The sequence below is a fragment of the Heterodontus francisci genome, chromosome 29, assembly GCF_036365525.1.
Source record: "Heterodontus francisci isolate sHetFra1 chromosome 29, sHetFra1.hap1, whole genome shotgun sequence".
Taxonomy (NCBI): Eukaryota; Metazoa; Chordata; class Chondrichthyes; order Heterodontiformes; family Heterodontidae; genus Heterodontus; species Heterodontus francisci.
Genome location: NC_090399.1, coordinates 10,355,336 through 10,369,586, shown reverse-complemented (window position 1 = coordinate 10,369,586; position 14,251 = coordinate 10,355,336). Strand labels below are relative to the sequence as shown.

The window sequence follows — 14,251 nt, the reverse complement described above, 5'->3', positions numbered from 1 at the left end:
AACAATTATTCTTTCCTTGCATTTCTTCCTGCACCTAATTTGATTCTAATTCAACAAATTTCCTTCTCTGTTTCTTCAATCCTTAAATCTGATTTTTAAGGAGATAATATCTTGGTCCCATTGTTCACTAAGATGCACATTGCCGTCACTGCACCTTTATCTGCTCACACTTCAGCAACTTAGAGGGAAAATATATTTCGAGTGAAGGGTGAGGGGGTAATGATTAACTGAAGCATGCTGCTCAAGCAAGATCTGGGACATAGCTCCAATATTGTCCATCTGTTTTAATTACAGTATGCGCACTTTTCAATTCATTTTATATTTTTCCTGCTCTTTTAATTCCTAGGTGTAAATCTGACCCTTAGATGGAGTTATGATAATGGAAAGTCATGGGTAAAGGAAAAAATGATAATCTGGCATGGCCCAAGCGGCTATTCTGCTATGACTACCTCCAACAACGCAAGCAATGAGCAATACATCTACTTGGTTTATGAGAAGGGCCTCATAGACATAACAGAATCTATTTCATTCGTGAAGATTCGTATTGATTAAGAGCTTTGGTGCCTCGTCTTTTCACCTGGGAACCTCCATGAGCAATGGATTTGTGATCTGACTGAGTCTTAATGAACCACATTGGGAAGGAGAATCTCTTGCAACACCAACACACAAATTTCTAGCTTTCCATTACTTTGGTTAAAATGGGTTTTCTATACTTTCAGTGGAAATCAATGTAGTAAAACTCCAAACTTCTTTATTATTCTCTCTCTGTGCAGAACATATTTATTCCTCCTTAACTTAATGATGAGCAACAGATCTGGACTTGTCACCTGACTGCAATGGATGTGCAACATGAAATGTTTGTACCTGTGGCCAACCCCATCCTTTAACTGATTTGAGAACCTTCCTTTTTTTTTTCTACTTGATCATCAGGGCTGTATTGAAACTGCTGCTAAATCTGCACTTTTTAAATACTTTATTAATAAAATTGTGGTTAGTTGGGTGAATTTGTCAGTATGTCAAAAAATGTGACTGCAGCATTGGGTTTCTGGCTTGATGAGAATGAGGTTCCCTACTTGGTCCTAGGTCCTTACTATTGACGTTGGGCCCAAGTCAAGCATCAGCGAAAGATGTGGCCCAGTAGGAGAAACCTTTTAGAAAGACGACAAGAATACCCCATTTGGACCACATGGCCTTTCAATTCCTGTAGGAGAAAGATCAAAGTGCTCGAAGCTGCTGCATTGCCAGTTGAGTTAGATGGGTCAGGTGGCCTTTCTCATTTCCCTGTGGTCTATGGACGTGAGGCTGGGCTCCTCGAGTGACATCTGCTGAGCAGACTGAATCTTCGGAATAAAGTTGTGTATATTTTAAATCTGAGACACACTGACTTGTGATTGTCCTCTCAGCTCCATGAGGGGTTAGGGGCATTTGGCAAAGGGTGATGGAGGAAATGCTCTAAAATTGGCTGCTGTGAGAGATACAAACAATCAGCCATGGTTTCTGCTCCTGACTGCAAGCCAGTAGTTCTCATCAGTCAATAGTTCTTGCCCAAATGTGTACAGGTCTGGATGTCGAATGATAGTAGGGTGAGTCTTGGATGCAACATATGCCATTTTAAATAGCCTGCTAATGTTGCTGTCTAGGCCTGCATGTGATGAGTGCCCATTTTGGTACCAGGATGTTGCCAGTGCCCATGGAACTGTACCTCCAGTTATCAGTGCATTCAGGAAAAGTCAGTTCTTTAACTGAGAGCAAGAGGGGGAAAAATAAAACTGTAACCTACAAGAGAAAAATGACGAGTTTTACTTGACTAGGTAGTTGATTTTTATATTTAATCAGAGGACAATATTTTTTAGTATGTCCACTGAAAAGATTTATATTATTGTTCCAGAGCATAAGATGTTTTTCTCTCCAGCATAGGAATAGCATCCTTAAATTAATATTGATAGTGGGAACAGAGAATGGGTCTACTTAAAAGATTGAGGACCCTGCCCAATATCTAGGCTCAGATCCCCTCTGTTCAATGATACAAGTATAAATGAGTTTTAGTACACATTTTACTACATTCTATTTACTGTAGCCAGCAAGTGCTCTAGATTATCTCTGAAGAATATTGCACTATGTTGAAACCTTTTGAATAAAGAGCTGAAGCTCAAGACTGACTACAGCAAATGCAAATGAGTGCTTTTGGATTTTTACTGTTTTCCAAGCAATCCAATTATTTGTAAAATAAATTTTCATAACTTTCCTAAAACGTGTCCTTTCTTGCTTGTAGCATGCTCTCTCTCTCTAGCAGTTTTTCATTTTACTAATGTTGCTAAGCACAACAAAGGGTCCAGCTGTACCTCTTTGACCGAGCCATGTTTTTTAATTTTTCATGGGATGTGGCCATTGCTGGTAAGGACAGCATTTGTTGCCTGTCCCTAATTGCCCTTGCCAAGGGAGTGGCTTGCTAGACCATTTCAAAGGGCAGTTTAAGAGTTGACCACATTGTTGTGGGTCTGGAGTCACATGTAGGCCAGAGCAGGACATTCGTGAACAGTCGACAATAGTTTCATGGCACCATTACTGAGACGACCCTTCAATTCCAGATTTAATTAATTCATGAGTTTATTAATGAACTGAATTTAAATTCCACCAGCTGCCATGGTGGGATGTGAACTCATGTTCCCCGGTCATTAGTCTGGACCTCTGGATTACTAGTCTAGTGACATTATTATAATCTCTTCTAATATCTCTTTATGTGGCACCATTTCCCATTTCTGTTGAAGTGCCTTGAGATATTTACTACATTGAAGGAGTTACACAAGTGCCAAGTTGTTGTTAAAACCTACCTTTTGGACCAAGCACAACTGGGGATGGGCAGTAAATACTGGCCTTGCTGGAGACCCCCAACTCTGCACAATGAGTTACTAAAATGTTAAGATAAAACTGAGCCCACGTGATAAGTAAGAGATAACTACAGCCACAAAGTGAGAGTTGCACAAGGCTGCGGAAGTTATAGTGTACACTGCCATATTGCAGCTATGATCCAGTCTGTACCTCAGTAAACCACCCATGCTTACTGAAACATTGAAACTCATCTAATTGTCTGCCACCACAAAATGAAATACATGAATGAACAGTAAATTGCCACAGTATAATGTGTAGTTTATTTCTTTCTAGAGTATTTTATATAATTATAACAAAGAACTGGGATCTAATATAACATCCCTGTTTGAGAAAGGGTAAAAGGACAAGGCAGTAAATTTACAGGCCTATTCTTCATTGTGGTTAAACGTCCAGAACTTCTACAATAAGGAATGAAATTAATGAATACTTAAAACACATAGACTAGCTAGGAACCTTCAGCATATATTTCTAAAGGGCTGGGTGTGCCTGACTAAAGTCTTAAGAAAATGAGGGCACACAGTGGCAGCAGTGTGCACCATGTACAAGATGCACTGCAGCAACTCAACAAGCCTCCTTCGACAGCACCTTCCAAACCTCTACCACCTAGAAGGTCAAGGGCAATAGATGCATGGGAACACCTGCAAGTTCCCCTCCAAGCCCCACACCATCCTGAGTAAGACGTAAAATGCCGTTTCTTCACTGTCGCTGGGTAAAATCCTAGAACGCCCCCTCCTATCAGCACAGTGGGTGTACCTACACCACATGGACTGCAGCTATTCAAGAAGGTGGCAATTAGGAATGGGAAATAAATGCTGTCCTTACCAGTGATGCTCAGGTCCCATGAAAGGATTAAAAAAAGATGAAGGGAATGCAATAGACATATATATGGATATTTAGGGAATGATGGATTAACATATGGGCCTATAGGGCCTGTCACTGGGAGACCCAGCCAATCATGGGGTCTTGGTGTCTCCTGGACAATGCTACGACAGGCAAGCAAAAAACAGGAAAAAGAAACCCAGGGCCAGGAAGGGAAAACAAAATCTGGAAAATTCCTCTCCACCACCTCAAGCAATAGAAAGCAGTCCAGGAAATTGTATTGATCATGCCTGCGTTAACTGTTAAATCATTAAGATGCGATCTCTTCCTCTTCCTCCCTTTTGAAGACGTGGAGAGAGTCAGAACACTACACAGGTCAGAAATGTCTTCCAAAACAACACAGCAGTAGGCTTTTCAGATCCTTAAGCTTGGTCCACCATCCAATTAGATCATGGCCAATCTGTACCTTAACCCCATTTACCCACCTTGGTTCCATAATCCTTAACATCCTCGCCTATCAAACTCAGTGTTGAAATTTTCATTTGATGCCCAACATCAACAGGTTTTGGGGGGGTGGTTCCTGATTTCCACTACCCTTTGTGCGAAGAAGTGCTTCCTGACATCACGCATGAACTGCCTTGCTTTATAAGATTTCTCGCCTTGCTCGGGACTCTCCCACAACCCTCCCCGACCCCAACCTTCCTACCAGAAGAAATAGTTTCTCTGTAGTTACCTTATTAAATCCTTTAATCATCTTCAACAACTAAATGAGTTCTTGACAGTCTAGATTCAAAGGAATATGCAACTACATTGTCAGCTTGATCATATTGGTGACAATGTTGGCATTTATTTGTGTACTACAGTACAAAAGCCTTTAGTGTCCAACAAGCATTTCCCTGGGGGAAAAAACATATGGTCTGCCTTTGCAATCTGCGGCAGCCAGTCTGAATTGAGCAAGCACTAGGACCCAGAGGAATCTTTCAACCTCATCTGGTACCTGATCGAGGAGGAGAGGCAGAAACACAGAGAGAAAATAAAATGGCCAGCCAGTCACAGGGAATACAGCAGCTTCTCCATGCTGAGAAACGAGCTGCAGAGAAGGTTGCTGAGGCCAGGAAACGTAAGATCTTTGTAATTATTCTGTCTAGTCTTTGAGGTATAATACAGTTTTAAAATGGCACCTGTTTTCTGTGTTTTCCTAATGGCTTCTTTATGTCTTATCTATGAATGTCTGCTCCTACGTTATCACAACCTGAAAGACTAATATCTGGAGGGTTTTTTGCATTTGGAATAGGGCAGATTAATAATTTGAACAAGATTAAAAATTAAACTGAATTTAAAAATAACCATTTTATATATAAAATAATATTGTATTAAAGCTGACTGGCTTAGATTTCTCAGATACAGCATCCTCTGATTGAAACATTAGCATATACGCTTGGGTTTATTAAGTATCTTTTAAGGATGAATGCTATAAAATTGTGCAATCTGTTCCCTTAATGATATCTTTCAGTGTCAACCTTCCGTCCAGGAAATACAAGGATTAAAAGATTTGTGCTGTTCTGGAGATCTGCCAGAACTGTGAACTGACATACTGTCCAGATAACATCAGGGTTAAGATATGGAACTTACCTTGTTTTCTTTTTTAAATAAATTATCTATTTACCCATATATATGTTTAATTTGTTATTTTCTTCCCCATTGTTTTTAAGATTCCCTCAACCCTACATGTATACTATTTGAAGACCTAAGTGGCATTCAGGCAAACCTCTCGGCCTGTATTGCTCTGTAATTAGCCAGCAGAGAGTATGCAAGAGCATCATTCTGAGTCCCTTCTGAGAAAAAACTGTCTCAGTCCTTGTCATCATTCTTGAATTTGTGACCTTCGGTCTGTCATCACAACATTCCCACATTACAACAGTGACTACACTTCAAAAGTATTTCATTTACTGTAAAGCACTGTGGGATGTCTTGAAGCCATGAAAGGTGCTATATAAATGCAAGCCTCTATTTCTTTTAACGCTATTATTCAAAGAAGAGCAGGGGAGTTATCCCCGGTGTCCTGGGCAATATTTATCCATGAATCAACATCATAAAAATAGATTATCTGGCCATTATCACATTGTTGTTCGTGGGTACTTGCAGTACGCAAACTGGCTGCCACGTTTTCTACATTACAACTGCGACGGCACTTCAAAAGTACTTCATTAGCTGTAAAGCGCTTTGAGATGTCCAGTGGTCATGAAAAGTGCTATATAAATGCAAGTCTTCCTTTTCATTCTTCTTTGGCCTCCTTGTCTTGAGAGACAATGGGTAAGCACCTAGAGGTGGTCAGTGGTTTGTGAAGCAGCGCCTGGAGAAGCTATAAAAGCCAATTCTAGAGTGGCAGACACTGCTGATAAAATTGGTTGTCGGGGCTGTTACACAGTTGGCTCTCTTCTTGCGCTTCTGTCTTTTTTCCTGCCAACTGCTATGTCTCTTCGACTCGCCACTCTTTAGCCCCGCCTTTATGGCTGTCCGCCAGCTCTGGCGATCACTGGCAACTGACTCCCACGATTTGTAGTCAATGTCACAGGACTTCATGTCACGTTTGCAGAAGTCTTTAAAGCAGAGACATGGACAGCCGGTGGGTCTGATACCAGTGACGAGCTCACTGTAAAATGCGTCCTTGGGGATCCTGCCATCTTCCATGTGGCTCACATGGCCAAGCCATCTCAAGCGCCACTGGCTCAGTAGGGTGTATATGCTGGGGATGTTGGCCGCCTCGAGGACTTCTGCATTTGAGATATGGTCCTGCCACCTAATGCCAAGGATTCTCCGGAGGCAGCGAAGATGGAATGAGTTGAAACGTCGCTCATGGCTGACATACGTGGTCCAGGCCTCGCTGCAGTAGAGCAAGGTACTGAGGACACATGCTTGAACCACTCGGACCTTTGTGTTCCGTGTCAGTGCGCCATTTTCCCACACCCTCTTGGCCAGTCTGGACATAGCAGCGGACGCCTTTCCCGTGCACTTGTTGATTTCTGCATCGAGAGACAGGTTACTGGTGATAGTTGAGCCTAGGTTGAACTCTTGAACCACTTCCAGAGTGGGGTCGCTGATATTGATGGATGGAGCATTTCTGACGTCCTGTCCCATGACGTTCATTTTCTTGAGGCTGACGGTTAGGCCAAATTTGTTGCAGGCAGCCGCAATCCTGTCGATGAGTCTCGACAGACACTCTTCTGTGTGGGATGTTAATGCAGCATCATCAGCAAAGAGGAGTTCCCTGATGAGGACCTTCTGTACTTTGGTCTTCGCTCTAAGACGGACAAAGTTGAACAACCTGCCATCAGATCTTGTGTGAAGGAAAATTCCTTCTTCTGAAGACTTGAACGCATGTGAGAGCAGCAGTGAGAAGAAGATCCCAAACAGTGTAGGTGCGAGAACACAGCCCTGTTTCACGCCACTCAGGATAGGAAAGAGGTCTGATGAGGCACCGTTATGCTGAGTTGTGCCTTGCATATTGTCATGGAATAAGGTGATGATACTTAGTAGCTTTGGTGGATATCCGATCTTTCTAGTAGTCTGAAGAGACCACATCTGCTGATGAGGTCAAAGGCTTTGGTGAGATCTATGAAAGCAATGTAGAGGGGCATCTGTTATTCGTGGCAAGGTTTCTATTACTCATTTTTGATATGAAGTAATCAGAAAGGCTATTCTGCACCTCTAGATTCCCAGTTCACCCCATTAGGATTCCCAATTCACCACACATGGTTCGTGCCTAATGTGTTTGTCAACATTGCTAAAGCACTGTTCTTTTGCACACCCCTCCCCCCAAAAATGGGTGTGTTCAGTCTGATATTTACAGGCTTACCACCAATGATGCTCTGTACAGCCGGCAGACCTTGTAAAAAAACAGTTCTGACAAACCTTTGTGGAAAGGCTGAGAAATTTTAAAAAACTGAGACTGTATTCACTGGAGTACAGTCGCAGTGGGGAAACTCAAAGATTTTTTCTAATTTTTGAGGGTGAACAGTTTCCACTGGTCAATGTATTAGTAAAAGAAGTATAAGAACTAAGTTTTTGTACTAGAGGCATAAAGGGGGAGGTTTTTTAAGCAATGGGTTATTCAAATAACGAATATATTATGTAATTCTGTGAATTGTAAATGGCTCCTATCATTAAGTTAATCATGATATATAAGAAGGAAAGTATTATAGGATACAGGGAAAGAGCAGAGAAGTGGAATTAGAATTAGGCAAGTGAGAAGTTTAACTGCATTCCAGAAAAAGGACCCCATGGGATTTACTGTTGTCCAGAATCCAATAAATGAGAAATTACTATTTCTAAGAATTAGATAATTTCCTAAGTTACTGTATGGAGAATAAAGTAAATGCAAGTTTACTATACTCAACCCATTGTAAATGAGAGGTTACTGCCACTGAATATCAGTTAAATGATAGCTTGCACACTTTAAATGTATGTGAATGAAAGGTCACTGGACTTCAGATTTATGTAAATGAAAGGTTAGTGAGATTTAAACCAGTGAGCAGCCACTGTTCTTGTTTTAGGGAAGGCTCGGCGGCTGAGGCAAGCGAAGGAGGAAGCACAGGGTGAGATTGAACAGTACCGTCTGGAGAGGGAGAAGGACTTCCGACATAAGCAAGAAGCGGTGAGCGTTGTGCGAGAATGGCTTGGGTTGACTCTTTAGTGAATTTTCCCTCTTTCTTTATGGGGAAGCACCTGCTTGTGGAGAATAATGAGCCGAAAAGAGGCCTAAACTCAGAATCCAGAGAATGTGTACGCAAAACCCACCCTGGCAGAATGAAAATTTGACTTCAGTTTTAAGAAAGTTTGAAACTAAAATGCCGGTATTGGTAAAAGCGAACACGATGCTTTTGGATTATTGCAAAAACCCATCCAGTCCATGAATATCCTTTAGGGAAGGAAGCATGTTGTTCCTGGAAGGTCTGGCCTATCTGTGAGTCCAGTCCCACACTGACATGGTTCACTGCCTAACTGCCCTCTGAAGTGCTTAAGTAAGCCACTCAGCTGTATCAAACAGCTATACACAGTGGTTCAAGAAGGAGGCCCACCACCTTCTCAGGGCAAATAGAGATGGGTAATAAATGCAAGCTTGCTTGTGATGCCTACATCTCCAGAATGTTCAAAAGAAAGACACACCTTCCACTACCACATAGCATATTGAAGCATGAATGCACTCCATTTTGACCACTAATTTTTAGTGGTTTCTATAAGAGAAATGTTTCAAGCAGCCCAGGAGCTCAATGAGTTCATTGAGTAAGTGTCTTACGCACTGACTTCATCCCCAGCTTGTGCTAAGTTAGCAGCTCTGAGCTAGGACTGCAACAAAGATACTACAAGGTACTTGAGTGTTCCTCCTCATTGATCATAGTCCAGAACTTGCTGCTGGAACTGCACTCGTAAATGTCAAGTGACAAAAAGGTTTGATAAAAAGCAAGAAAAAAACACAAATGCTGGAAACAAACACCAGGCCATTTTGCATCTGTGGAGAGAATAGACAAGTTAACACACCAGATGTAACTCTGAAAGGAAACAACATTTTTCTCAGTTCTGACAAAGGGTCGTACTGAATCGTTAACTTGCTTCTTCTTTCCTCATATGCTGATTGCTCCGAGGAGAGAACTGAGTTTGATTGTGATGCCTCTCCAGTCAAATAGCCAGCCCTATTCAGTCACAAGACTCATGCACGAGTAATGGTCTCTTGAATGATGTATCTGAGGGCAAATGGTACCCTTGGAAGTGTACAAGGCAGGAAGGCCACTCAAGTAAGAAAGGGAGAAAATTGGCATGAATTATTTTTGTGAGAAGGCAAGTTTGAAGTTTGAGTGTTTGAAAAGCATCAAGGAAAATAACAGCAGAATTAACTTTGGATGATTTCAGCTTCAACTCTCTTTTACAAATCCTGGTCTGCTCCTAATTGTCCCTTTGCCTTTTCTCTTTTTGACAAAGGTTATGGGGTCCCAGGGTAACCTGGCAGCTGAGGTCGAGCAACAGACGCGTCAGAAGATCCAGGCAATGCAGGCCAATCACCACCGCAACAAGGAGAAGGTCCTTCGCCAACTGCTGATGCTGGTGTGCGACATCAAGCCTGAAATTCACCACAATTATCGCATTAATATGTAGGCCTGCATCAAATGCGATGATCCACAACTGCACCATCACAGGGTCCTCAACATTAACAGGCTTTCCGCTCATCAGAGAAATCAGACTCCTTATGGACTAAGTTGTGATCAACTGGAGCATTACTTCCGCCATTTGTCCTGTACCTATTGTACGTTATAAATTATTGTGTCCATTTCAGTTGGTCCATGGTAACAATTCAGAATGCAGGAAGTTGTGTAAAATGTGCTGCATGTAGAGAGTCAGCATTGATAGCAAAACCACATATGTCACGACTTTTAGATCAACATTCAAAAGTGGGAGTTCATTCAGTTCCTTATGTCGAAGAACTCTCAAGAATTATGAAAGATTGTGGCTAAATTGCAGAATTTTTCCTTCATTTCTTGCAAAGAAATTGCAGATACAGATTCTCCAGGGCGAAATCACATTGTTGCGTTATTTTAAAATTGCTTATGAATCATCTGCTTCTCAATTCACAGAACCATTCTTCATTCTTTCACTTGTCACTCTTAGTCATGAGTCATTACACACAGAAGGTGGCCATTCGGCCCATCGAATCCATACCCATTTCCTGCTGGTACCATTCTGCCCTGTCCCAGTTCACAGTGGCACATTTCCTTCCTCCCCATCTCCTGGTTTACATTGTAACTTTCCTCTTTGATAGATGGCCAAAAGTCTCCCTTCTGACTTTCCCTTCTCCCCCGTGGCACAGCTGAAGATAGCATTTGAAGTGATCGTAGATGCAGTCGCATTCTGTCGTGCAATACGCTGGAGTTCAAGCCAGCCACCCTATCATCTGCAGTACAAACCTGTTCTAGTAACCTGGTTTATTAAAATGAAAGGTATTTGACGGTTTTAAATCATGAATACTATTTCACATTGAACTCCTTAAATAACAATGTAACTGCAGGTGGTCAGGGTCATTCATTTCTGCCTTAGCACAAAATCTAATCCATCGACACCCCATCCACCACTTTAAGCATTCACTCCCTCCACCACGACCGCACAGTGGCCGCAGTGTGTACTATATACAAGATGCACTGCAGCAACTCACCAAGACCCCTTCGACAGCACCTTCCAAACCCGCAACCTCTACTACCTAGAAGGACGGGCAGCAGGTTCATGGAAACACCACCACCATTTTCAAGTTCCCCTCAAAGTCACTCACCATGCTGACTTGGAACTATATTGCCGTCCCTTCACTATCACTGGGTCAAAATCCCGAAACTTTCTCTCTAAAAGCACTTTGGGTGCACCTATACCAGATGGAGTAGGTTAAAGGTTCGGCACAACATCGTGGGCCGAAGGGCCTGTACTGTGCTGTACTGTTCTATGTTCTATGGACTGCAGCGGTTCAAGAAGGCGGCTCACCACCACTTTCTCAAGGGCAATTAGGATGGGCAATAAATACTGCCTTTGCCAGCGACACTTACATCCCAAGATTGAATTTCAAAAACTTATTATATACACCTACAGGCCCAACCGAACAAGGAATCCCCACACTTGTTATAATCCATTCCTTACATTCATATTTAATATACTTACAAGATACTTTTTCCCATTAGCTTGGGCCTTGATATTTAGTTTGAGTTGGCTGCCGAGGATGTCAGTAATGAGCAACAGTCAACGGGCCATATGCAGAGGTTGCTGCAGAGAAACACAATATTAAAAGAAAGATTATCAGCATATGGCTTATGCAAGAACAAGTATTACACTTTTGGAAAAATACTAGAGAACAAAATACTTTGTGCATAAAGTGTTTGAAAGGAATGATAAATGAACAGTAAAACTTGATGATTACATATTTAGTCAGTACTTCCATTAGTGACACAGAGAATGGCAAATGATTGTCACATATTCAAGGTGGTAACAAGGTTGACAATATCACAAACTACAAGTACAAACTAGATCTTGTTTAAATTCCCAAGGGAGCATGTGGGCCATGTTTTATTCCGATATGATTTAGTTTTCCATTGCTTTCCACCAATAAACATTCACTTTTGGCGACATCATCGATGCCATTATTAATCTCCTTTGCCACTATCAACTGCTGCAGTTTTAGATCTTGATTTTTGTGGTGTGGCTTAAGACACTGTGGCAGGAAGAACAATCGTTTAAAAACGAAAGTACAGATTAGTTTTGCTAGCCCAATGAAAATAATAAAGTTCTCTTTCACTGTGTTTCTTGAAAGGGCACATGTTTTGGAGTTACAGTGTTACTTTGTGAAACTTACAATGTTACAACAATTTTACATATGAGATGTTCTTTTAACATTTCTTTCACTGGTTACCACATAGTGTAGATGCTGTTGCGGTCATTTTGGTGTACAGTGTTTAAATATGGAGAATATTGTATTTAGTAATTCTTCAACCAATCTGTGAGTGTTGATATGACAATTACTGTGAATAAACATAAGTGGATGCCAATTATTCGAGTGGTTCCTGAATGCATAGCTGCTTTGGAATGCATTACGTAAAGTGATTTTAGTTTATGTTTCTACTTGCCTTTTAATTTAGGAAGCAACCTCCCTGCACTGTTCTGCCCCACGGTGGCATTTGCTGAGAGCTATCACACACCTCCATACCACAGCTGGGTACCAGGTAAGCAGTTGATTATTTCAAAAGGTTCTCTAAACTGGAGGATCAACAAGTACAGCTGAAGGTATGTTCATGAATAGTCATACTGATGTCTGAGGCAGAGCAGGTATAGTGAGCAGAAAGGGAGTTTCTCATGTTCTTATATTAATACCTGAAACTACACCAATTATAGCTCTGCACTTATTGCATAGCATCTCCATTATTCAACTAAACATTCAACAGGTCTTTTCATAAAATGAGGCCTCGGGGGAGAAATTCAATGAATTGGCTTTGCCTGTTTTGGCCAGTAAATTGAGCAAAAAGCCTCCACATTTCGTGTTCTGCCCAATCTGGATCTGATATGTGCCAGAGACAGTATTGACTTGGCTGACTTTTGGTAGTCTAAGGTCCCCACATGAAACAGGTGTTGGGCTCCTTAAACATGCAAACTGGGGTCCTGCGCTCAATGGGCAATTCAGTTGGAAAGTGGGCTAAGGCTTATGCCACACACACTCCAAGAAGTTATACCAGGCCTTGGACGGTCGAACCAGCAATCTTTAAAGGGAATAGCTGGAGGCCATTTGAAAATAAAAGGTCCAAGGAGCTGTAGAGAATCATAGAAAGGTTACAGCGTAGAAAGAGGCCATTTCGCCCATCGTGTCTGCGCTGGCCAAAAAACGAGCTACGCAGCCTAATCCCATTTTCCAGCATTTGATCTGTAGCCCTGTAGGTTATGGCATTTAAAGTGCATATCCAGACACTTTTAAATGAGTTGAGGGTTTGTGCCTCAATTACCCTTACGGGCAGAGATTTCCAGATCTCCACCACCCTCTGGGTGAAAAAAAAATTTCCTCATCTCCCCTCTAACCTTTCCACCAATCACTTTAAATTTACGCCCACCCCACCCCAACCCAACCCAGTCACTGACCCCTCTGCTAAGGTAAATAGGCAGCGAGTAGTTAGGATCTGGAATTCACTGCCTGAGAGTGGCTTTCAAAAAGGAATTTGTTAATTATCGGAAGGGTCATAGAGTTATTCAGCACAGAAACAGGCCCTTTGGTCCATCGTGTCCGTGCCGGCCATCAAGCACCTAACTATTCTAATCCCATTTTCCAGCACTTGGCCCGTGACCTTGTATGCTATGGCGAAACGGGGAAAGATTTGCAAGGCGGGGGGGGGGGGGGAGTGGGCCGAGGTGAGTTGCTGCAGCAGAGGGCTGCCATTGACATGACAGGCCGAATGGCCTCCTTCTGTGCTGTCCCCTTTCTCTGACTTCCTGATGGCCCATCACATATATATATATATATAAAATGGCCATTCTCAATCAATTCTTCTTATTGAAGATCTGATGCAAGGCCATCAACCTGACCTTTTAACTCTGTTGCCCCCCTCTCCACAGATGTTGCTGACTATTTCCAGCACTTTCTCTCCCTCGCAACCCCCCCCCCCCCCCCCCCAAAACACCATCTTCTCACCCTTTCAGTCGAAACTCTCGCGCGCGCGCAGAAACTGTTGCGCCTCCCCCACTTTGACTGACACCTCCCTCAGCCTACCAGAAGTCGAAGTGAGATGTCAGTCAGGCACGGATTTCCCCGCCCTTATCAGCAGAGAGGTGACCTGCCCCCCCCCCATCCCGTGACCGCCGGCTTCCCCCCCCCCCCCCCCCCGGCACGACGCTCTTTCACGGCAGAAGATTGACGTGGCGTTTCGCCAATCGGGTGCCCGGACGGCCCGTCAATCCACTGGGGTTGTCTCGTCACCTGTGGGCCGACAGACCAATGGCGTGCGTCCGTAGCGGGAGGGAGAGGCGGGCACAAGGC

The 14,251-nt window shown here is 42.7% G+C and overlaps 1 protein-coding gene across 4 annotated transcripts in view; it reads left to right on the top strand.

Annotated features, from left to right (window-relative positions):
• The window catches only part of LOC137346111 (V-type proton ATPase subunit G 2-like), a 30,671-nt gene extending 18,390 nt beyond the window's left edge, over positions 1–12,281 (top strand). For 2 of the 4 annotated variants that reach the window (XM_068009417.1, XM_068009419.1), the window contains 2 exons: positions 8,262–8,362; positions 9,685–12,281. In XM_068009417.1, the coding sequence (XP_067865518.1) occupies positions 8,262–8,362; positions 9,685–9,858 (275 nt within the window). In that variant the 3' untranslated portion in view covers positions 9,859–12,281. Of the gene's footprint in view, positions 1–346; positions 2,252–4,539; positions 4,829–8,261; positions 8,363–9,684 lie in introns of those variants that run through there. The other 2 variants (XM_068009420.1, XM_068009418.1) reach the window with 2 other exon arrangements.
• Positions 12,282–14,251: the final 1,970 nt, after the last annotated feature.